The sequence below is a fragment of the Taeniopygia guttata genome, chromosome 33, assembly GCF_048771995.1.
Source record: "Taeniopygia guttata chromosome 33, bTaeGut7.mat, whole genome shotgun sequence".
NCBI lineage: Eukaryota > Metazoa > Chordata > Aves > Passeriformes > Estrildidae > Taeniopygia > Taeniopygia guttata.
Window position 1 is genome coordinate 1,022,953 of NC_133058.1, and position 21,768 is coordinate 1,044,720.

The 21,768-nt window shown below is 45.5% G+C and overlaps 1 protein-coding gene across 1 annotated transcript; it reads left to right on the forward strand.

The window, feature by feature from the left end:
* Nucleotides 1-1,982: 1,982 nt before the first annotated feature.
* TOMM40 (translocase of outer mitochondrial membrane 40) lies at nucleotides 1,983-20,835 on the forward strand. Its single transcript, XM_072920746.1, has 10 exons — nucleotides 1,983-2,092; nucleotides 2,357-2,556; nucleotides 4,183-4,250; nucleotides 5,252-5,344; nucleotides 8,068-8,169; nucleotides 9,522-9,627; nucleotides 12,363-12,485; nucleotides 15,341-15,417; nucleotides 17,888-17,990; nucleotides 19,948-20,835. The coding sequence occupies exons 2-10, from the start codon at nucleotides 2,370-2,372 to the stop codon at nucleotides 20,085-20,087; spliced, it is 999 nt and encodes a 332-aa protein (XP_072776847.1). The 5' UTR covers nucleotides 1,983-2,092; nucleotides 2,357-2,369; the 3' UTR covers nucleotides 20,088-20,835.
* Nucleotides 20,836-21,768: the final 933 nt, after the last annotated feature.

Consider the following 21,768-nt stretch of genomic DNA (forward strand, 5'->3'; position numbering starts at 1 on the left):
AGCGATTTTCGGGATTTTTCTCCCCAAAATTGGGGGGCGCAATGGGGGGAGGGGTCAGGAGGGGATTTGGGGAGGGTGGGGAAGGGGTCAGGCGCTGTTTCCCACGCCCCTCCCCCACCCCATTGACCCCATGGCCAAAATCGGTGAGAAATGGCAAAAATAGGTGAGAAATGGGCAAAAATCGGTGAGAAACGGCAAAAATCAGTGTGGAAAGGGTTAATGAAGACTCATCCCAAAATTGCCTGAAAAATCCCCCAAAAATGGCGCAAAAATGCCCCAAAAATCTCCCTGAAAATCCCATGAAACTCCCCAAGAAATCCTCCAAAAAATCCGTAAAAAATCCTCCAAAAATCCAGAAAAATGTCGCCAAAAATCCTCAAAAAAACCCCCAAAATTCTCCCCAAAAATCCCACCAAAAATCGGCCTTAAATAATCGCCAAATAATCCCCCAAAATCCCCAAGAAATCCGAAAATAAAAAGTCCCGGCAAGAAATCCAAAAACACCCCCAAAATCCTCAAAAACATCCAAAATAATCTCCAAAAAGTCACCCAAAGACATCCCAAAAATATCCACAAAAATCCACAAAAATGACGCAAAAAAATCCCGAAAAAGTCCCCAAAATGCCACAAAAAATCCCCTTAAAAATCCCACGAAACTCCCCAAGAAATCCTCAAAAAATCCCCAAAAAACCCCAAAACATCCTACAAAAATCCCCATAAATGCCACAAAAATCACCCTAAAAAATCCCAAAAAATCCTCCAAACCTCCCTCAAAAATCCCCCCAAACCCCCCAAGAAATCCTAAAAAAAATCCCATAAAATCCCCAAAAAATTTTCAAAAAAATCTCAAAAAAACCCCAAAAAAACCTCTCAAAAATATCCTCAAAAAATCCCCCAAATTCTTTAAAAATTCCCCCAAAAAATCCCCCCAAAAATCCCCAAAACATCCTCAAAATGCCACCAAAAATTGCGCTAAAATCTCCCCAAAAATGCTTCCAAAACTCCCCAAGAAATCCTCAAAATATCCCCAAAAATGCCACAAAAATCGACCTAAAAAATCCCCCCAAAAAGCCTCAAAAAATCCCCCAAAAAATCTCGCCAAAAAATCCTTCAAAAATCCCCAAAAAAATCTCCCCAAAATTCCCCAGAAATGCCCCAAAATCCTCCAAAAATTCTCAAAAAATGCCACAAAAAACTCCCCCAAAATTCCCTCAAAAATCCCCAAAATGCCACAAAAATCACCCTAAAAAAACCCCCAAAAGATCCCCAAGAAATCCTAAAAAAAATCCCAAAAAAACCCCCAAAAATCCCCAAAAAAAATTCTCAAAAAAAACCCCCAAAAATACCCCCAAAATCCTCAAAAAATCCCCCTAAAAAAACCCCAAAAAATCCCCAAAATGCCTCAAAAATTCCCCCAAAAATTCTTTTAAAAATCCCAAAAAATTCCCCCAAAAGTCCCCAAAAATTCTCCCAAAAAAATCCCAAAAAATTCCCCCAAAAGTCCCCAAAAATTCTCCCAAAAAAATCCCAAAAATTCCCCCAAAAAACCCCAAAAATTCTCCCAAAAAAAATCCCCCAAATCTGCCTTGAGCGATGACGTCATCGCATCTGTGGCACCGCAATGACGTCACTCCATGCGTCGTGACGTCACAAATCCCCAAACCCCGCCCACAGCCCGCGACGTCGCGAGGAGCGGAAATGACGTCACAGAGCGGCGCCGTTGCCATGGCGACGGTCCTCCAGCGCCGCCCGCCCCAAGATGGCGGCGCCCATGGCCGGCCGCTCCGCCCCGCGCGCCCTTGGCGCCTCTATGGTCGCTCTCCTCAACCAATCGGAACACCCCGAAGGCGGCGCCAACTCGCGATTTAACCAATCAAACAGCGCAACGTCACAAAGATGGCGTGGCCCACACCGCCCCTGACCCGCGAAGGTGGTTCGGGAACTCATCCCTGAGGGAACAACCAATGAGAAGCGCCAATGGGCGGGACTAAGAGGGGCTGAGCCAATAGGCGCGCGCGGGCGGGGAAGCGCTGGCCAATGGGAGCGCGCGGTGGGCGTGGCCTGGAGCTGGGCGCTCTCCGGCCGCCGCCGCGTGAGTTCGGCGTGAGGGGGGAGGGGCTGCGGCGATTTTGGGGCGATTTTGGGCGATTTTGGGCAAATTTGAGTCTTTTTAGCGTCACCCCCAGCGGGCTGCGGGGGGGGGCGTGGCGCGCCGCGTGGTGCGGGCGGTTTTGGCGCGGGGATTTGGCGGGAAAAGCGGCGCGGTGGCGGGAAGGGCGGGAGAGGCGATTTTGGGGTGAAATAAGAGGATTTCGGGGTCGGGAAATTAATTTTTTTGTTGTTTTTGTTTTGGCAGCCCCTCCCCCAGCATGGGCAACGTGTGGGCCGCCGGGTCGCCCCCTCCCCCCCTGCTGCCCGTGCCCCCCCCCGGGTTCGCGGCCCCGCCCCCCCTGAGCGGGGTGGGGGGAGGGGCGCCCCTCCCCCCCCGGCCCCCCGAGGGGGGGGAGCCCCTCCCCAACCCCGGAGCCTTCGAGGAGTGCCACCGGCGCTGCAAAGGTGGGTGAGGGGCAGAAAAAGCCAAAAATCCGCCCAAAAATCGGACAGAAATGACCGAAAAATCACCCAAAAATTCCCCTAAAAATACCCAAAAATTAGCCCCAAAATCCCAAAAAATCGGCCCAAAAATCCAAAAAAAAGGCCCCAAAATGCCCTAAAAATCCCCCAAAAATCAGCCCCCAAATCCCCTAAAAATCACCGAAAAAACGGCCCCAAAATCCCAAAAAATCAGCCCCAAAATCCCAAACATGGGCCCCAAAATGCCCTAAAAATCCAAAAAAAATCAGCCCCAAAATGCCCAAAAATCAGCCCCAAAATCCCAAAAAATCGGCCCAAAAATCCCCAAAAAATCAGCCCCAAAATCCCAAAAATCAGCCCCAAAAAAAAAAAAAAAAATCGGCCCAAAAATCCCCAAAAAATCAGCCCCAAAATCCCAAAAAAACGGCCCCAAAATGCCCTAAAATCAGCCCCAAAAGCCCAAAAAATGAGCCCAAAAATCTGCCCAAAAACCCGCCCGAAATGCCCTAAAAATCCCAAAAAAAATCAGCCCCAAAATCCCAAAAAATCAGCCCCAAAATGCCCTAAAAATCCAAAAAAAATCAGCCCAAAAATCCCCAAAAAATCTGCCCCAAAATCCCAAAAATGGGCCCCAAAATGCCCTAAAAATGCCCAAAAAATCAGCCCCAAAATCCCAAAAAATCAGCCCCTAAAATTGGCCCAAAATGCCCTAAAAATCACCGAAAAACTGGCCAAAAAATACCCAAAAACTCAGCCCAAAAATCAGCCTCAAAACTGGCCCAAAATGCCCTAAAAATCACCTAAAAACCCGCCCCAAGAAATCGACCAAAAAAATCCCCAAAAATCAGCCCCGAATTCCCAAAAATCAGCCCCAAAATCAGCCCAACCCCACCAAAAATCCCAAAATGTTACCCAAGAATTCCCAATTTCCCCCCAATTCCCAAATTTCCCAAATTTCCCATTTTCCCCCTGAAATTCCCATTTCCCCTCCCCAAATTCCCAATTTCCCCACCAAAATCACCAAAAATTCCCAATTTCCCCTCCCAAAATTCCCAAATTTCCCCCCAAAATCCCAATTCCCCCCCAAATTTCCCCGAAATTCCCAGTTTTCCCCCAAATTCCCATTTTTCCTTACAAAAATTCCCAATTTCCCAAAAAGTCCCGTTTTGCCCCCAAAATTCCCAAAAAATCCCCAAATTTGCCCCCAAAACCCCCAATTTTTTTCCCCAAATCCCCAAATTTTCTCCCCAAATTCCCCACAAATCATCAAATTTTCTCCCAAAATCCCCAAATTTTCCCCAAATTCCCCCAAAATTCCCCCAATTCTCCATTTCCTCCCCAAAATTCCTCCCAAATCCCCAAATTTTCATCCCAAATCCCCAAAATTTCCCCAAAATTCCCAAATTTTCCCCAAATTCCCCCAAAATTCCCCAGAAAATTTGATTTTCCCTCCCCAAATTCCTCAAAATTCCCCAATTTTCCCTCCCCAAATCCCCAAATTTTCTCCCAAAGTCCCCAAATTTCCCCCAAATTTTCTCCCAAATTCCCGAATTTCCCCCGAATTCCCAAATTTCCCCCAAAATTCGGGAATTTTTGGGATTTCCGCAGAGCTGTTCCCGGTGCAGATGGAGGGGGTGAAGCTGACGGTGAACAAAGGGCTCAGTAACCACTTCCAGGTCAGAATTCCCACATTTTGGGGAATTTCGGGAATTTTGGGGAATTTTTTGGGACTTTTATGGAATTTTGAACCATTTTGTGGGATTTTTTGGGATTTTTTGGGGATTTTATGGGTTTTTTTTTATTTTTAAGGGATTTTAATGGAATTATTTTGAATTTTCATTGAATTATTTTGAAATTTTATGGAATTATTTTGAATTTTTATGGAGTTTTTTTTTATTTTAACAGAATTTTAATGGAGTTTTTTTATTTTTACAGAAATTTTATGGAATTTTTGTGGCTTTTCATGGAGTTTTTATGAGATTTTTGTGGCTTTTCATGGAATTTTAATGGAGTTTTTATAATTTTTATGGGATTTCAATGGAATTTTTAATGGATTTTTTTTTTTTTCCTGGGATTTTTATGGAATTATTTTGAGTTTTTATGGAATTTTTAAATATTTATGGAATTTTATGGATTTTTTTTAATGTATTTTTTAAATGTCGATGGAATTTTTATGGATTTCAATTGAATTTTTAATGGCATTTTTATGGATTTTTGGTGGGGTTTTTATGGAATGATTTGGAAATTTTATGGAATTTTTTAAAATGGAATTTTACGGGGTTTTTTTATTTTTATGGAATTTTAAATGGAATATTTTATGGAATTATTTGGAATTCTAATGGAATTTTAATGGAATTTTAATGGAATTTTTTAAACAGAATTTTATGTATTTTTTTATTTTTATGGGATGAGTATGAATTTTAATGGAATTATTTTGAATTCCAATGGAATTTTAATGGAATTTTTAATGAAATGATTTGGAATTTTTATGGAATTATTTTGAATTTTAATGGGATTTTTTTTGGCATTTTGAGGGCTTTTAAAGGTATTTTTGTGCAATTTTTTGGGTTTTTTTCTGGGAATTTTTTGTCGCTCGGTTTTCCCAGCGGGAATTTTGGGGAATTTTGGGGGAATTTTGTAAATTTTGGGCGTTTCCTGACGTTTTTTCCCTCTCCAGGTGAATCACACGGTGGCCCTGAGCACCCTGGGCGAGTCCAATTATCACTTCGGGGCCACTTACGTGGGCACCAAACACCTCAGCCCCACCGAGGTGCGAAAATTCGGGAATTTTGGGAAAATTCGGGAATTCTGGGAGAATCTAGAAAAAATCCGGAGAAATTTGGGTGAAATTTGGGCGAAATTTGGGCGAAATTTGGTGAAAAAATGATGAATTTTGGGGTTTTTTTTGTGAAATTTGGGATTTTTGGGGGGGAAATTTTGGATTTTTTTGGGGGGAAATTGGGATTTTCGGGGAGATTCTGGAATTTCTGGAATTTTGGGAATTTTTTGGGGAATTTTGGGAATTTTTGGGGCAGTTTTTGGGAATTTGGGAGTTTGGAAATTGAGGGTTTGGGGGTTTTGGGGAATTTGGGATTTGGGGACGTGGGCACCAAACACCTCAGCCCCACCGAGGTGCGAAAATTCCGGAATTTTGGGAAAATTCGGGAATTCTGGGAGAATCTGGAAAAAATCCGGAGAAATTTGGGTGAAATTTGGGTGAAATTCAGTGAAAAATTGGTGAAATTTGGGGTTTTTTTTGTGAAAATTTGGATTTTTTGGGGGGGAATTTTTTTTTTTTTTGGGAATTTGGGATTTTTGGGAGGAATTCTGGAATTTTGGGAATTTTGGAGGGAATTTTAAGGGAATTCTGGGGGAATCTGGAAAAAATCCGGAGAAATTTGGGCGAAATTTGGTAAAAAATTGATGAAATTTGGGGGTTTTTTTGTGAAATTTTGCATTTATTTGGGGGGAAATTTCGGATTCTTTTGGGAAATTTGGGATTTTTGGGGGGATTCTGGAATTTTGGGAATTTTTGAGGGAATTTTGAGGGAATTTGGGGGAATTTTGGGGCAGTTTTTGGGAGTTTGGGAGTTTGGTGTTTGGGGGTTTTGGGGAATTTGGGATTTGGGGACGTGGGCACCAAACGCCTCAGCCCCACCGAGGTGGGAAAATTCGGAATTTTGGGAAAATTTGGGAATTCCGAGGGAATCTGGAAAAAATCCGGAGAAATTTGGGCGAAATTTGGGCGAAATTTAGGCGAAATTCGGGCGAAATTCGGTGAAAAAATGATGATTTTTGGGGGTTTTTTTGGTGAAATTTGGGATTTTTTTCAGGGAAAATTTTGGATTTTTTTTGGGGAAATTGGGATTTTCAGGGGAATTCTGGAATTTCGGGAATTTTGGGAATTTTTGAGGGAATTTTGGGGGATTTTGGGGCAGTTTTTGGGAATTTGGGAGTTTGGTAATTGAGGGTTTGGGGGTTTTGGGGAATTTGGGATTTGGGGACGTGGGCACCAAACACCTCAGCCCCACCGAGGTGGGAAAATTACGGAATTTGGGGAAATTTGGGAATTCTGGGGGAATCTGGAAAAAATCCGGAGAAATTTGGGCGAAATTTGGGCGAAATTTGGGTGAAATTCGGTGAAAAATTGATGAAATTTGGGGGTTTTTTTGTGAAAATTTGGATTTTTTGGGCGGGAATTTTATTTTTTTTTTGGGAATTTGGGATTTTTGGGAGGAATTCTGGAATTTCTGGAATTTTGGGAATTTTTGAGGGAATTTTGGGGGATTTTGGGGCAGTTTTTGGGAATTTGGGAGTTTGGTAATTGAGGGTTTGGGGGTTTTGGGGAATTCGGGATTTGGGGACGTGGGCACCAAACACCTCAGCCCCACCGAGGTGCGAAAATTCCGGAATTTTGGGAAAATTCGGGAATTCTGGGAGAATCTGGAAAAAATCCGGAGAAATTTGGGTGAAATTTGGGTGAAATTTGGGCAAAATTCGGTGAAAAAATGATGATTTTTGGGGGTTTTTTTGTGAAATTTGGGATTTTTTTCAGGGAAAATTTTGGATTTTTTTTGGGGAAATTGGGATTTTTGGGGGGATTCTGGAATTTTGGGAAATTTGGGAAATTCTGAGGGAATTTTGAGGGAATTTTTGGGGAATTTTGGGGGAATTTGGGGCAGTTTTTGGGAATTTGGGAGTTTGGCAATTGAGGGTTTGGGGGTTTGGGGGAATTTGGGATTTGGGGACGTGGGCACCAAACGCCTCAGCCCCACCGAGGTGGGAAAATTACGGAATTTTGGGGAAATTTGGGAATTCTGGGGGAATTTGGGGAAAATCCGGAGAAATTTGGGCGAAATTCGGTGAAAAATTGATGAAATTTGGGGAAATTTTGGGAAAAATTGAGGGAAATTTGGGGATTTTGGGAGGAAATTTGGAGAAAATTCGAGGGAATTTGGGGGAATTTGGGGATTTTGGGGGGAATTTTTGGGGAAAATTTCGGGATTCTTGGGGAGAATTTGGAATTTTGGGAATTTGACCATTTGAAAATGGAAATTTTCAGGAATTGAGTCAATTCCTGAATTGCTGAATTTGGGGCAGGAGGAATTTTGGGATTTGGGGAATTTCTGCCATCTGGGAGCTCCCGAAATTCCCAAAAAATCTCAAAAATTTGGGAATTTTGGGGGAAAATTGGGGGAATTTTTGGGGAAAATTTTGGGAAATGTTTGGGATTTTTGGGGAATTTTTTTGGGGGAATTTTTGGGGAAATTTTTGGGATTTTTGGGGAAACTTTTGGGGGAATTTTGGGATTCTTGGGGGAAATTTGGAATTTTGGGAATCGAGTCAATCCCTGAATTGCTGAATTTGGGACGGAAGGAATTTTGGGAATTGAGGATTTTGGGATTTGGGGGATTTCCGCCATCGTGGAGCTCCCAAAATTGCTGAAAATTCCCCAAAAATTCCCCAAAATTCCCAAAATTTGTTTTTTTCCAGGCGTTCCCGGTGCTGGTGGGGGACATGGACAACAGCGGCAGCCTCAACGCGCAGGTGGTGCACCAGGTGAGCTCCCGGATCCGCTCCAAAATCGCCTTCCAGGTACGCAAATCCGGGAATCTCGGGAATTCCGGGAATTTTTGGGAATTTTGGGGGGATTTTCAGGGTTTTTTTGGGTTTTTTGGGGTTTTTTTTAGGTATTTTTTTGGATTTTTGGGCATTTTTTCTTAGGATTTTTGGAAATTTTAAGAGAATTTTTGTGGAATTTTGGGAATTTTAGGGGGATCTTGGGAATTTTCCATGGATTTCTGGGATTTTGGAGATTTCTTTGGGATTATTTTGGGTTTTTTGGAGAATTTTGGGGAAATTTTAGGGATTTTTTTGGGGAATTTGGGGGGGGTGAGCTCCCGGATCCGCTCCAAAAATCGCCTTCCAGGTACAGAAATTCGGGAATTTGGGGAATTCCAGGAATTTTTGGGAATTTTTGGGAATTTTTGGGAATTTTTGAGGAGATTTTCAGGGTTTTTTTGGGGGTTTTTGGGGTTTTTTAGGTATTTTTTTGGATTTTTTGGCATTTTTTCTGAGCATTTTTTGAAATTTTAAGGGAATTTTTCTGGAATTTTGGGAATTTTAGGGGGATTTGGGGAATTTTCCATGGATTTTTGGGATTTTTGGGATTTTTGAGATTTTTTTGGGATTATTTTGGGGAATTTTTGGGGTTTTTTTGGGGAATTTTTGGGTTTTTTTGGGAATTCTGGGGGGTGAGCTCCCGGATCCGCTCCAAGGTCGCCTTCCAGGTACAGAAATTCGGGAATTTGGGAATTCCGTGAATTTTGGGGGGTTTTTTTTAGGAATTTTTCAAGGATTTTTGGAGGTATTTGGGATTTTGGGGGGGATTTTTTTTTTTTGAGTTTTTAATGGAATTTCTGTGGAATTTTGGGAACTTTTCAGGGATTTTTGTCATTTATTAAGAATTTTTAGGGAAATATATTTTAGAACTTCAGCAATTTTGGCAATTTTGGGACGATTTCACCAACTTTTGTAGACTTAGAGAATATTTTGGGAATTGCAGGGGAGTTTTTCCCCCAGAATTTTATTTCTTCCAAAAATAGAAATTTTCCCAAAAAAAACACCAAGTTTCTTCCCAAAAATTAAGATTTTGTTTTTCTGAAAATCAGGATTTTTTCCCCAAAAATTAAATTTTTTTCTCCAACAATTGGGATTTTTTCCCCAAAAGAAGTTATTTTTTTTCCCAAAAAATCAGGATTTTTTTTCCCCAAAAATTAAAATTTTTTCTCCAAAAATCAGGATTTTTTCCCGAAAAATTAAAATTTTTTCCCCAAAAATTGGGATTTTTTTCCCCAAAAATCAGGATTTTTTTTTCCCAAAATTGGGGATTTTCCCCTGAAGTGGGGATTTTTTTTTTTTCCCAAAATCCCCGGATTTTCCCCCAGACCCAGCAGTCCAAGTTCGTGAACTGGCAGGTGGACGGGGAATATCGGGGCGGCGACTTCACGGCGGCGCTGACCCTGGGCAACCCCGACATCCTCATGGGCTCAGGTCAGACCCAAAAACACCCAAAATGGCCCCAAAAATCCCCCCAAAATGGCCCCAAAATCCCCCCCAAAATGGCCCCAAAAATCCCCAAAATCCCCCAATAAATGGCCCCAAAAATCCCCCAAAAATGGCTCCAAAAATCCCCCAATAAATGACCCCAAAAATCCCCAAAAAATGGCCCCAAAAATCCCAAAAAAATGGCCCCAAAAATCCCCCCAAAAATGGCTCCAGAAATCCCCAAAATCCCCCCAAAAATGGCTCCAAAAACCCCCAAAATCCCCTGAATTGTCTCCAAATTGTCCCGAATTTCCCCTGATTTTTCAGGGATTTTTCCCAAAATCTGCCAAATCTTCCTCAATTTTTCCCAAATTTCCCCAAATTCCCCCAAAATTCTCTGTAATTTCCCCCAAATTTCTCCAAATTTCCCCCAATTATTTGGGGATTTTTTTCCCAAATTCACCTGAATTGTCCCCAAATTTCCACCAATTTTTCAGGAATTTTTCCCAAATTTCCCTCAAATCGTCCTTAATTTTTACCAAATGTCCCCAAAATCCCCCAAATTCCCCCAAAATTTTCTGTAATTCCCCCCGAATACTCTCAAAATCTCCTGAATTGTCCCCAAATTTCTCCGAATTTCCCCCAATTTTTTGGGGATTTTTCCCAAATTTTCCCAATATCTCCCAAAATCCCCCAAATTCCCCCAAAAATTTTCTGTAAATTCCCCCAAAATTTTCTGTAATTCCCCCAAAATTCCCCCTACATTTTCTGTAATTTCCCCCGAATTTCCCCCGATTTTTGGGGGATTTTTTCCCCAAATCCCCTGAATTTTCCCCTGCTTTTCCCAAATCTCCCTGATTTTCCCAAAACCGCTGGAATTCTCCCCAAACCCGCAGGGATCCTGGTGGCGCACTACCTGCAGATTTTCGGGGATTTTTTCCCAAATTTTCCCAAAATCCCCAAATTTTCCCAAATTCCCCCAAAATTCTCTGTAATTTCCCCCAAATTCCCCCAAAATTTTCTGTAATTTCCCCCATATTCCCCCAAAATTTTCTGTAATTTCCCCCAAATTCCTCTGAATTTCCCCCAATTTTTTGTGGATTTTTCCCCAAAATCTGAATTTTTCACGAATTTTCCCAAAATCCCCGTAATTCCCCCCGAACCCCAGGGATCCTGGTGGCGCACTACCTGCAGATTTTCGGGGATTTTTCCCAAATTTTCCCAAAATCCCCAAATTCCCCCAAATTCCCCCAAAATTTTCTGTTATTTCCCCCAAATTCCCCCCAAATTTTCTGTAATTTCCCCCGAATTTCCCCAAAATTCTCTGTAATTCCCCCATATTCCCCCCAAATTTTCTGTAATTTCCCCCGAATTTCCCCCGATTTTCGGGGATTTTTTCCCCAAAACCCCTGAATTTTTCCCTAATTTTCCCCGATTTTCCCAAAATCCCCGGAATTCTCCCCAAACCCCCAGGGATCCTGGTGGCGCACTACCTGCAGATTTTCGGGGATTTTTCCCAAATTTCCCCAAAATCCCCAAATTCCCCCAAATTCCCCCAAAATTTTCTGTAATTTTCCCCAAATTCCTCCAACATTTTCTGTTATTTCCCCCAAATTCCCCCAACATTTTCTGTAATTTCCCCCGAATTTCCCCCGATTTTTCGTGGATTTTTCCCCAAATCCCCTGAATTTTTCCCTGCGTTTCCCAAATCTCCCTGATTTTCCCAAAACCGCTGGAATTCTCCCCGAACCCGCAGGGATCCTGGTGGCGCACTACCTGCAGATTTTCGGGGATTTTCCCCAAATTTCCCCAAAATCTCCCAAAATCCCCCAACATTCTCTGTAATTTCCCCCAAATTCCCCCAACATTTTTTGTAATTTCCCCCAAATTTCTCTGAATTTCCCCCAATTTTTTGTGGATTTTTTCCCAAAATCTGAATTTTTCCCTGATTTTCCCAAAATCCCCGGAATTGGCCCCAAACCTGCAGGGATCCTGGTGGCGCACTACCTGCAGATTTTTGGGGATTTTCCCCAAATTTCCCCAAAATCTCCCAAAATCCCCCAAAATTCTCTGTAATTTCCCCCAAATTCCCCCAACATTTTCTTTAATTTCCCCCAAATCCCCCCAAATTTTCTGTAATTTCCCCCGAATTTCCCCAAAATTCTCTGTAATTCCCCCATATTCCCCCCAAATTTTCTGTAATTTCCCCCAAATTCCCCCAACATTTTCTGTAATTTCCCCCAAATCTCTCCGAATTTCCCCCGATTTTTCGGGGATTTTTCCCAAAATCTCCCAAATCTTCCTGGATTTTTCCCAAATTTTCCCAAATTCCCCCCAAATTTTCCCAAAATCTCCCAAATATTCCTGGATTTTTCCCAAATTCCCCCAAAATGTTCTGTAATTTCCCCCAAATCCCCCAAAATTTTCTGTAATTTCCCCTGAATTTCTCCGAATTTCCCTGATTTTTTTGCGGATTTTTCCCCAAATCCCCTGAATTTTTCCCCGAATTTCCACTGATTTTTCCCAAATTTTCAAAAAATCTCCCAAATCTTCCTGAATTTTCCCAAATTTCCCCAAAGTCCCCCAACATTTTCTGTTATTTCCCCCAAATTCCCCCAAATTTCCTGTAATTTCCCCCAAATTTCCCCCGATTTTTCGGGATTTTTTTCCCAAAACCCCTGAATTTTTCCCTAATTTTCCCAAATTTTCCCAAAATCCCCGTAATTCCCCCCGAACCGCAGGGATCCTGGTGGCGCACTACCTGCAGAGCGTGACGCCGGCGTTGGCGCTCGGCGCCGAACTCGTGTACCACCGGCGGCCCGGCGAGGAGGGGGCGGTGCTGTCGCTGGCCGGGAGATACTCGGGTGAGCCCCAAATCCTGAGAAAAACACCCCAAAATCATGAGAAAAAAACCCCAAAATCCTGAGAAAAAACACCCCAAAATCATGAGGGAAAAATCCCAAAATCCTGAGAAAAAACACCCCAAAATCATGAGAGAGAGACCCCCAAAATCATGAGGAAAAAACCCCAAAAACTTCTCAGGTGGGACCCCAAAATCCTGAGAGAGAGAGACCCCAAAATCCCACAGGTGAGCCCCAAAATCCTGAGAAAAACACCCCAAAATCCCTCAGGTGGGCCCCAAAATCCTGAGAAAAACACCCCAAAATCCTGAGAGAGAGACCCCAAAATCATGAGAAAAAAAACCCAAAATCCTGAGAGAGAGAGACCCCAAAATCATGAGAAAAACACCCCAAAATCCCCCAGGTGGGACCCCAAAATCACACGGGCGGGACCCCAAAATCCTGAGAAAAAAACCCCCAAAATCCTGAGAAAAAAACCCCAAAATCCTGAGAAAAACACCCCAAAATCACACGGGGGGGAGGGGGCGGTGCTGTCGCTGGCCGGGAGATACTCGGGTGAGCCCCGAAATCCTGACAAAAACACCCCAAAAACCATCAGGGGGGACCCCAAAATCCTGAGAGAAAAACCCCAAAATCCTGGGAAAAACAGCCCAAAATCACACAGGGGGGAGGGGGCGGTGCTGTCGCTGGCCGGGCGCTACTCGGGTGAGCCCCAAAATCACTCAGGGGGACCCCAAAATCATGAGAAAAACACCCCAAAATCATGAGGGAAAAATCCCAAAATCCTGAGAGAGAGAGATCCGAAAATCCTGAGAAAAAAAAACCCAAAATCCTGAGAAAAACACCCCAAAATCACACAGGGGGGACCCCAAAATCATGAGAGAGAGTGACCCCAAAATCCTGAGAAAAACACCCCAAAATCGCACGGGGGGGACCCCAAAATCCTGAGAAAAAAAACCCCAAAATCCCTCAGGTGGGCCCCAAAATCATGAGAAAAAAATACCCCAAAATCCTAAGAGAGAGATCCCAAAATCCTGAGAAAAAACACCCCAAAATCCTGAGAAAAACACCCCAAAATCCTGAGAGAGAGTGACCCCAAAATCCTGAGAGAGAGTGACCCCAAAATCCTGAGAAAAAACCCCAAAATCACACGGGGGGGAGGGGGCGGTGCTGTCGCTGGCCGGGAGATACTCGGGTGAGCCCCAAATCCTGACAAAAACACCCCAAAATCCTGAGGGAAAAACCCCAAAATCACTCAAGGGGGACCCCAAAATCATGAGAAAAAATCCCCAAAATCACACAGGGGGGACCCCAAAATCCTGAGAAAAAAACCCCAAAATGCTGAGAGAGAGAGACCCCAAAATCGTGAGAAAAAGACCCCAAAATCACTCAAGGGGGACCCCAAAATCCTGAGAAAAAACACCCCAAAATCTCTCAGGGGGGACCCCAAAATCCTGAGAAAAAAACCCCAAAATCATGAGAAAAACACCCCAAAATCCCTCAGGTGGGACCCCAAAATCCCTCACGGGGGACCCCAAAATCCTGAGAGAGAGACCCCAAAATCCTGAGAAAAAAAAACCCAAAATCCTGAGAAAAACCCCCCAAAATATCACACAGGGGGAACCCAAAATCCTGAGAAAAAAACCCCAAAATCCTGAGAGAGAGATCCAAAAATCCTGAGAAAAAAACCCAAAATCCTGAGAAAAACACCCCAAAATATCACACAGGGGGACCCCAAAATCCTGAGAAAAACACCCCAAAATCCCACAGGGGGGACCCCAAAATCTTGAGAGAGAGAGACCCCAAAATCCCTCAGGTGAGACCCCAAAATCCTGAGAAAAAACCCCCAAAATCCCTCAGGTGGGACCTCAAAATCCTGAGGAAAAAAATCCCAAAATCCCCCAGGTGTGACCCCAAAATCCTGAGAGAGAGACCCCAAAATCCCTCAGGTGGGACCCTAAAATCCAGGTGCCCCCAGCTGTGCCCAGGTGTGCCCAGGTGTGCCCAGGTGTACCCCAGGTGTGCCCAGGTGTATCCCCAGGTACCCCTAGGTGTGCCACGTGTGCCCAGGTGTGCCCAGGTGGGGTTAAAGTGGGGTTCAGGTGTGCCCAGGTGTGCCGAGGTGTGCCCCAGGTGCCCCCAGGTGTGCCCAGCTGTGCCCAGGTGTGTGCCCCAGGTGTGCCCCAGCTATGCCCAGCTGTGCCCCCAGGTGTGTGCCCAGGTGCCCCCAGGTGTGCCCACCTGTGCCAGCTGTGCCCAGGTGAGTGCCCAGGTGTGCCCAGGTACCCCCAGCTGTGCCCTGGTACCCTGAGCTGTGCCCAGCTGTGCCCCAAGTGTATCCCAGATGCCCCCAGGTACCCCCAGGTGTGCCCAGGTGTCCCCAGCTGTGCCTCAGGTGTGCCCAGGTGCCCCAGGTGTGCCCCAGGTGTGCCCCAGGTACCCCCAGGTGTGCCCCCAGGTGCCCTCAGCTGTGCCCAGGTGCCCCCAGGTGTGTACCCAGCTGTGCCCAGGTACCCCCAGGTGTGCCCCACACCTGCCCCAGCTGTGCCCAGGTATATCCCAGATGTGCCCCAGCTGTACCCCCAGCTATGCCCAGGTGCCCCCAGGTGTGCCCAGGTGCCCCCAGGTGTGTCTGAGGTACCCCCAGGTGTGCCCAGCTGTGCCCAGGTGTATCCCAGGTGTGTGCCCAGGTACCCCCAGGTGTGCCCCGGTGTGCCCAGCTGTACCCAGGTGTGCCCAGGTGTGCCCAGCTGCCCCCAGGTATGCCCAGGTGTCCCCAGGTGTGCCCAGGTGTGCCCAGGTGTGCCCAGGTGTGCCCAGCTGTTCCAGCTGTTCCAGCTGTTGCGTCTCTCCCGCAGCTCCGTCGTGGATCGGGACGGTGACGTTGGGCCAGGCCGGAGCTCACCTGACCTACTACCACCGGGCCAGCGAGCAGGTACCCCAAAATCCACCTGGGACCCCAAAATCCACCTGGGGAACCCAAAATCTCACCTGGGACCCCAAAATTGTACACGGGAACCCCAAAATCCACCTGGGGAACCCCAAAGTGAGAATGGGAACCCCAAAATTTACCCGGGGACCCCAAAATTGTACCCCGGGACCCCGAAATGGGAATTGGAACCCCAAAAATGGGAATTGGAACCCCAAAAATGGAACCGGGAGGGACCAAAATTCACCTGGGGAACCCCAAAATTCACCTGGGGAACCCCGAAATTTACCTGGGGAACCCCGAAATTGTACCCGGGGAACCCCGAAATTTACCTGGGGAACCCCGAAATTGTACCCTGAGAACCCAAAATTGTACACAGGTACCCCAAAATCCACCTGGGACCCCAAAATTGTACACGGGGACCCCAAAATCTCACCTGGGGAACCCCAAAATTTACCTGGGGAACCCCAAAATCCACCTGGGAATCCCAAAATTGTACCCAGGGACCCCAAAATTTACCTGTGAACCCCAAAATCCACCTGGGACCCCAAAATTGTACCCAGGGACCCCAAATTCTCACCTGGGACCCCAAAATTGTACCCGGGGAACCCCAAAATCTGTCTGGGGAACCCCAAAATTGTACCCCAGGACCCCAAAATTGTACCCAGGGACCCAAATTCACCTGGGGAACTCCAAAAATGGGAATGGGGAACCTGAAAATTTACCTGGGGAACCCAAAAATGGGATTGGGGAACCCCGAAATCACCTGGGGAACCCCAAAATCACCTGGGGAACCCCAAAATCACCTGGGGAACCTCAAATTCACCTGGGGAACCCCAAAATTGTACCCAGGGACCCCAAAATTTACCTGGGGAACCGCAAAATCTACCTGGGGAACCTCAAAGTGGGAATGGGGAACCCCAAAAATGGGAATGGGAGTCCTAAAATTGGGAATGGGACCCCAAAATTTACCTGGGGACCCCCAAAATCCCACCTGGGACCCCAAAATTGTACCCCAGAACCCCGAAATCTACCTGGGAACCCCAAAATTTACCTGGGAACCCCAAAATCTCACCCAGGGAAGCCCAAAAATCAGCTGGGGAACCCCAAAAATGGAACTGGGAGGGACCAAAACTCACCTGGGGACCCCAAAATCTGCCTGGGAACCCCAAAATTGTACCCGGGGACCCCAAAATGGGAATGGGGAACCCCGAAATTGTACCCCAGGACCCCAAAATTGTACCCAGGGAACCCCAAAATTGTACCCCAGGACCCCGAAATGGGAATGGGGAACCCCAAAAATGGGAATGGGAGTCCTAAAAATGGGAATGGGGAACCCCAAAATTGTACCCCGGGACCCCAAAATTTACCTGGGGAACCCCAAAATCTGCCTGGGGAACCCCAAAATGTACCTGGGAACCCCGAAATGGGAATGGGGAACCCCGAAATTGTACCCCGGGACCCCAAAATTTACCTGGGGAACCCCAAAATTTACCTGGGGACCCTGAAATGGGAATGGGAAACCCAAAATTTACCTGGGGAACCCAAAAATGGGATTGGGGAACCCCAAAATCACCTGGGGAACACCAAAATTTACCTGGGGACCCCAAAATTGTACCCGGGGAACCCAAAAATGGGAACAGGGACCCCAAAAATGGGAATGGGGACCCCAGAATTGGGAATGGGAGCCCTAAAATTGGGAATGGGACCCCAAAATCCACCTGGGGACCCCAAAAATGGGAATGGGACCCCAAAATCTAAAAAAACTGGAAAAAAATCACCAAAAAAATGGGAAATATCCCTAAAAATTTTGGGAAAATGGTGAAAACTCCCCGGATTTGGGGTGGGTCTGATTTGGGGAGGGGTCCTGGGGCTGGTGGGACCCCCAGGTGTGCCCAGGTGTGGGTGGGGCTCCCAAAATGGGGGAAAAATCCCTAAAAATTGGGGGAAAATCACCAAAAAATGGCAAAAAAAAGGGAAATATCCCTAAAATTTTTGGGAAAATTGTGAAAAATGGGGAAAACTCCCCAAATTTGGGGTGGGTGGGATTTGGGGAGGGGTCCCTGGGCCGGTGGGACCCCCAGGTGTGCTCAGGTGTGGGCAGGGGTGAAATGGGGCTCCCAAAATGGGGAGAAAAGGCCAAAAAATGGGCAAAAAATCACCAAAAAATGGGAAAAATTGGGGGGAAATCCCTAAAAAAAAAGGGGAAAATGGTGAAAAATGGGGAAAACTCCCCAAATTTGGGTTGGGTGGGATTTGGGGAGGGGTCCTGGGGCCGGTGGGACCCGCAGGTGTGCCCAGGTGTGGGTGGGGCTCCCAAAATGGGGGAAAAAATCCCCAAAAATTGGGGAAAAATCACCAAAAAATGGCAAAAAAAAGGGAAACGACCCTAAAATTTTTGGGAAAATGGTGAAAAACGGGGAAATCTCCCCAAATTTGGGGTGGGAGGGATTTGGGACCCCCAAATGTGTCGCAGCTGCAGGTGGGGGTGGAGTTTGAGGCCAGCACGCGGCTCCAGGACTCGAGCGTCGCCTTCGGCTACCAGCTGGAGCTGCCCCGCGGGAACCTCCTGTTCCGGGGTGAGACAGCCCGAAATATCCCCAAAATAGTCCCCAAAAATGTCCTAAAATATTCCTAAAATAGACCCCAAATAGCCCCAAAAGTTCCCCAAAACATTCCCCAAATAACCCCAAAATAGCCCCAAAAACGGCCCAAAATAGTCCCCAAAAATGTCCTAAAATATCCCCAAAATAGTCCCCAAATAGCCCCAAAAATTCCCCTAAACATCCCCGAAATATTCCCAAAATAGCACTAAAAATATTCCCAAATAGCCCCAAAAATATCCCCAAAATAGACCCAGAAACAGCCCAAAATATCCCTAAAATAGTCCCCAAAACATTCCCCAAATAGCCCCAAAAACAGCCCAAAATATCCCTAAAATAGTCCCCAAATAGTCCCCAAAACAGCCCAAAATATCCCTAAAATAGTCCCCAAATAGCCCCAAAAATATCCCCAAAATTGCCCCAGAAACGGCCCAAAATATCCCTAAAATAGTCCCCAAATAGCCCCAAAAATTCCCCTGAATATACCCTAAATATTCCCAAAATAGCCCTAAAATAGTCCCCAAATAGCCCCAAAAATTCCCCTAAATATCCTCAAAATATTCCCAAATAGCCCCAAAAATATCCCCCAAAATAGCCCCAAAAACGGCCCAAAATATCCCTAAAATAGTCCCCAAATAGCCCCAAAAATATCCCCAAAATAGCCCTGAAATAGTCCCAAATAGCCCCAAAAATATCCCCAAAATAGCCCCAAAAATATCCCCAAAATAGCCCTGAAATAGTCCCCAAATAGCCCCAAAAATATCCCCAAAATAGCCCCAAAAATATCCCCAAAATCGTCCTAAAATATCCCTAAAATAGCCCCCAAATAGCCCCAAAAATATCCCCAAAATAGCCCTGAAATAGTCCCCAAATAGCCCCATAAATATCCCCAAATAGCCCTAAAAATATCCCCAAAATTACCCCAAAATAGCCCCAAAAATAGCCCCAAAAATATCCCCAAAATAGCCCCAAAAATGTCCCAAAATATCCCTAAAATAGTCCCCAAAAAGCCCCAAAAATTCCCCTAAACATCCCCAAAATATTCCCAGAATAGCCCCAAAAATGGCCCAAAAAATGGCCCAAAATAGCCCCAAAAATGGCCCAAAATATCCCCAAAAATGTCCGAAAAATAGCCCCAAAAACGGCCCAAAATAGCCCCAAAATATCCCCAAAAATGTCTTAAAAATATCCCCAAAAAATCTCAAAAATATCCCCAAAAATGTCCAAAAAAATAGCCCCAAAAATGACCCAAAATACCCCTAAAATAACCCCTAAAATAGTCTCAAAATAATCTCAAAAATATCCCCACATTTGCCTGAAATTTCCCCCAGAAATTCCCAAAAAATTCTCCCCAAAAATCCCTGAAAATTCCCCCAAAAATTCCAAAAAAAATTCCCCCAAAAAATCCCAAAAAAATCGGGAAAAAATGGGGGAAAATCCCTGAAAATTGGAACAATCCAAAAAAGGGAAAAATGAAGGGAAAAAATGAGGGAAAATCCCTCAAAATTGGGAAAAAATCTGAAAAAATGGGGGAAAATCCCTAAAAATTGGAACAATCCAAAAAAAGGGAAGGGGAAAATCAAAAAAAAATGGAAAAAAAATCTGAAAAAATGGGGGGAAAACCCCCCAAAAAATGGGAAAAAAAATCTGAAAAAATGGGAAAAAATGGGGGAAAATCCCAAAAAAAAAGGGAAAAAAAATCTGAAAAAATGGGAAAAAATGGGGGAAAATCCCCAAAAAAAATCTGAAAAATTGGGGAAAAAATGGGGGAAAATCCCCGAAAAAAATCTGAAAATTTGGGAAAAAATGGGGAAAAACCCCGAAAATTTGGGAAAAATCCCTAAAAAAATTGGGAATTTTTCCCAGAAATGTGGGAATTTTTCAGAAATTTGGAATTTTCCCAAAATTGTGGAATTTTGCCCCAATCCGGCAGGTTCCCTGGACAGCTCGTGGCAGGTGGGGGCGGTGCTGGAGAAGAAACTGCCGCCCCTCCCCCTCACGCTGGCGCTGGGAGCCTTCATCAACCACCGCAAGGAGAAGTTCCACTGCGGCTTCGGCCTCACCATCGGCTGAGACCTTCATCATCATCATCCTCACCTTCATCTTCATCATCCTCACCTTCATCTTCATCATCTTCATCATCCTCATCTTCATCCCGAGCTTCATCTTCATCCTGAGCTTCGTTATCCCCGTTATCGTCATCCTCACCATCATCATCCTCATCAACCACCGCAAGGAGAAGTTCCACTGCGGCTTCGGCCTCACCATCGGCTGAGCTTCATCATCATCATCCTCATCTTCATCTTCATCATCTTCATCATCTTCATCATCCTCATCATCCTCATCTTCGTCCTGAGCTTCGTTATCCCCGTTATCGTCATCGTCATCCTCACCATCATCATCCTCATCAACCACCGCAAGGAGAAGTTCCACTGCGGCTTCGGCCTCACCATCGGCTGAGACCTTCATCCTCATCATCCTCATCATCCTCACCTTCATCATCATCACCTTCATCATCCTCATCATCCTCATCTTCATCCTGAGCTTCGTTATCCTCGTTATCCCCATCGTCATCCTCACCATCATCATCCTCATCAACCACCGCAAGGAGAAGTTCCACTGCGGCTTCGGCCTCACCATCGGCTGAGCTTCATCCTCATCATCCTCACCTTCATCTTCATCATCTTCATCTTCATCTTCATCCCGAGCTTCATCTTCATCCTGAGCTTCGTTATCGTCATCGTCATCCTCACCATCATCATCCTCATCAACCACCGCAAGGAGAAGTTCCACTGCGGCTTCGGCCTCACCATCGGCTGAGCTTCATCATCATCATCCTCATCATCCTCACCTTCATCTTCATCATCTTCATCATCCTCATCATCCTCATCAACCTCATCTTCATCCCGAGCTTCGTTATTGTCATTATTGACATCGTCATCCTCACCATCATCATCCTCATCAACCACCGCAAGGAGAAGTTCCACTGCGGCTTCGGCCTCACCATCGGCTGAGACCTTCATCATCATCATCCTCATCATCCTCATCCTCATCTTCATCTTCATCATCTTCATCATCTTCATCATCCTCACCTTCATCATCCTCATCTTCATCTTCATCACCTTCATCATCCTCATCAACCTCGTCTTCATCCCGAGCTTCGTTATTGTCATTATTGACATCGTCATCCTCACCATCATCATCCTCATCAACCACCGCAAGGAGAAGTTCCACTGCGGCTTCGGCCTCACCATTGGCTGAGACCTTCATCATCCTCATCCTCATCATCCTCACCTTCATCTTCATCATCTTCATCATCTTCATCATCTTGACCTTCATCATCCTCATCATCATCTTCATCTTCATCGCCCTCATCTTCATCCCGACCTTCGTCACCTTCATCTTCATCGAAGGGAATTCACCTTCGCCTTCATCATCCTCACCTTCACCCTCCTCTTCCTCACCGTGAAATGAGAGAGAAGCCTTCATCCTCCTCCTCATCCTCCTCCTCCTCCTCCTGAGCCTTCGGCCTCATCGGGTTCGGGATTTTCCCTCCTCCTCATCCTCCTGAGCCTTCGGCCTCAGCGGGTTCGGGATTTTCCCTCCTCCTCCTCCTCCTGAGCCTTCGGCCTCATCAGGTTCAGGATTTTTCCTCCTCCTCCTCCTCCTCCTGAGCCTTCGGCCTCATCGGGTTCGGGATTTTTCCTCCTCCTCCTCCTCCTCCTGAGCCTTCGGCCTCATCGGGTTCGGGATT

Bases quoted from the DNA above. Each gene is read 5' to 3' on its own strand.
- TOMM40 (XM_072920746.1), top strand. From the start codon at position 2,370: ATGGGCAACGTGTGGGCCGCCGGGTCGCCCCCTCCCCCCCTGCTGCCC. The intron at 4,251-5,251 runs GTCAGAATTCCC...TTCCCTCTCCAG, and splicing joins GGCTCAGTAACCACTTCCAG to GTGAATCACACGGTGGCCCT. The intron at 5,345-8,067 runs GTGCGAAAATTC...GTTTTTTTCCAG, and splicing joins AACACCTCAGCCCCACCGAG to GCGTTCCCGGTGCTGGTGGG.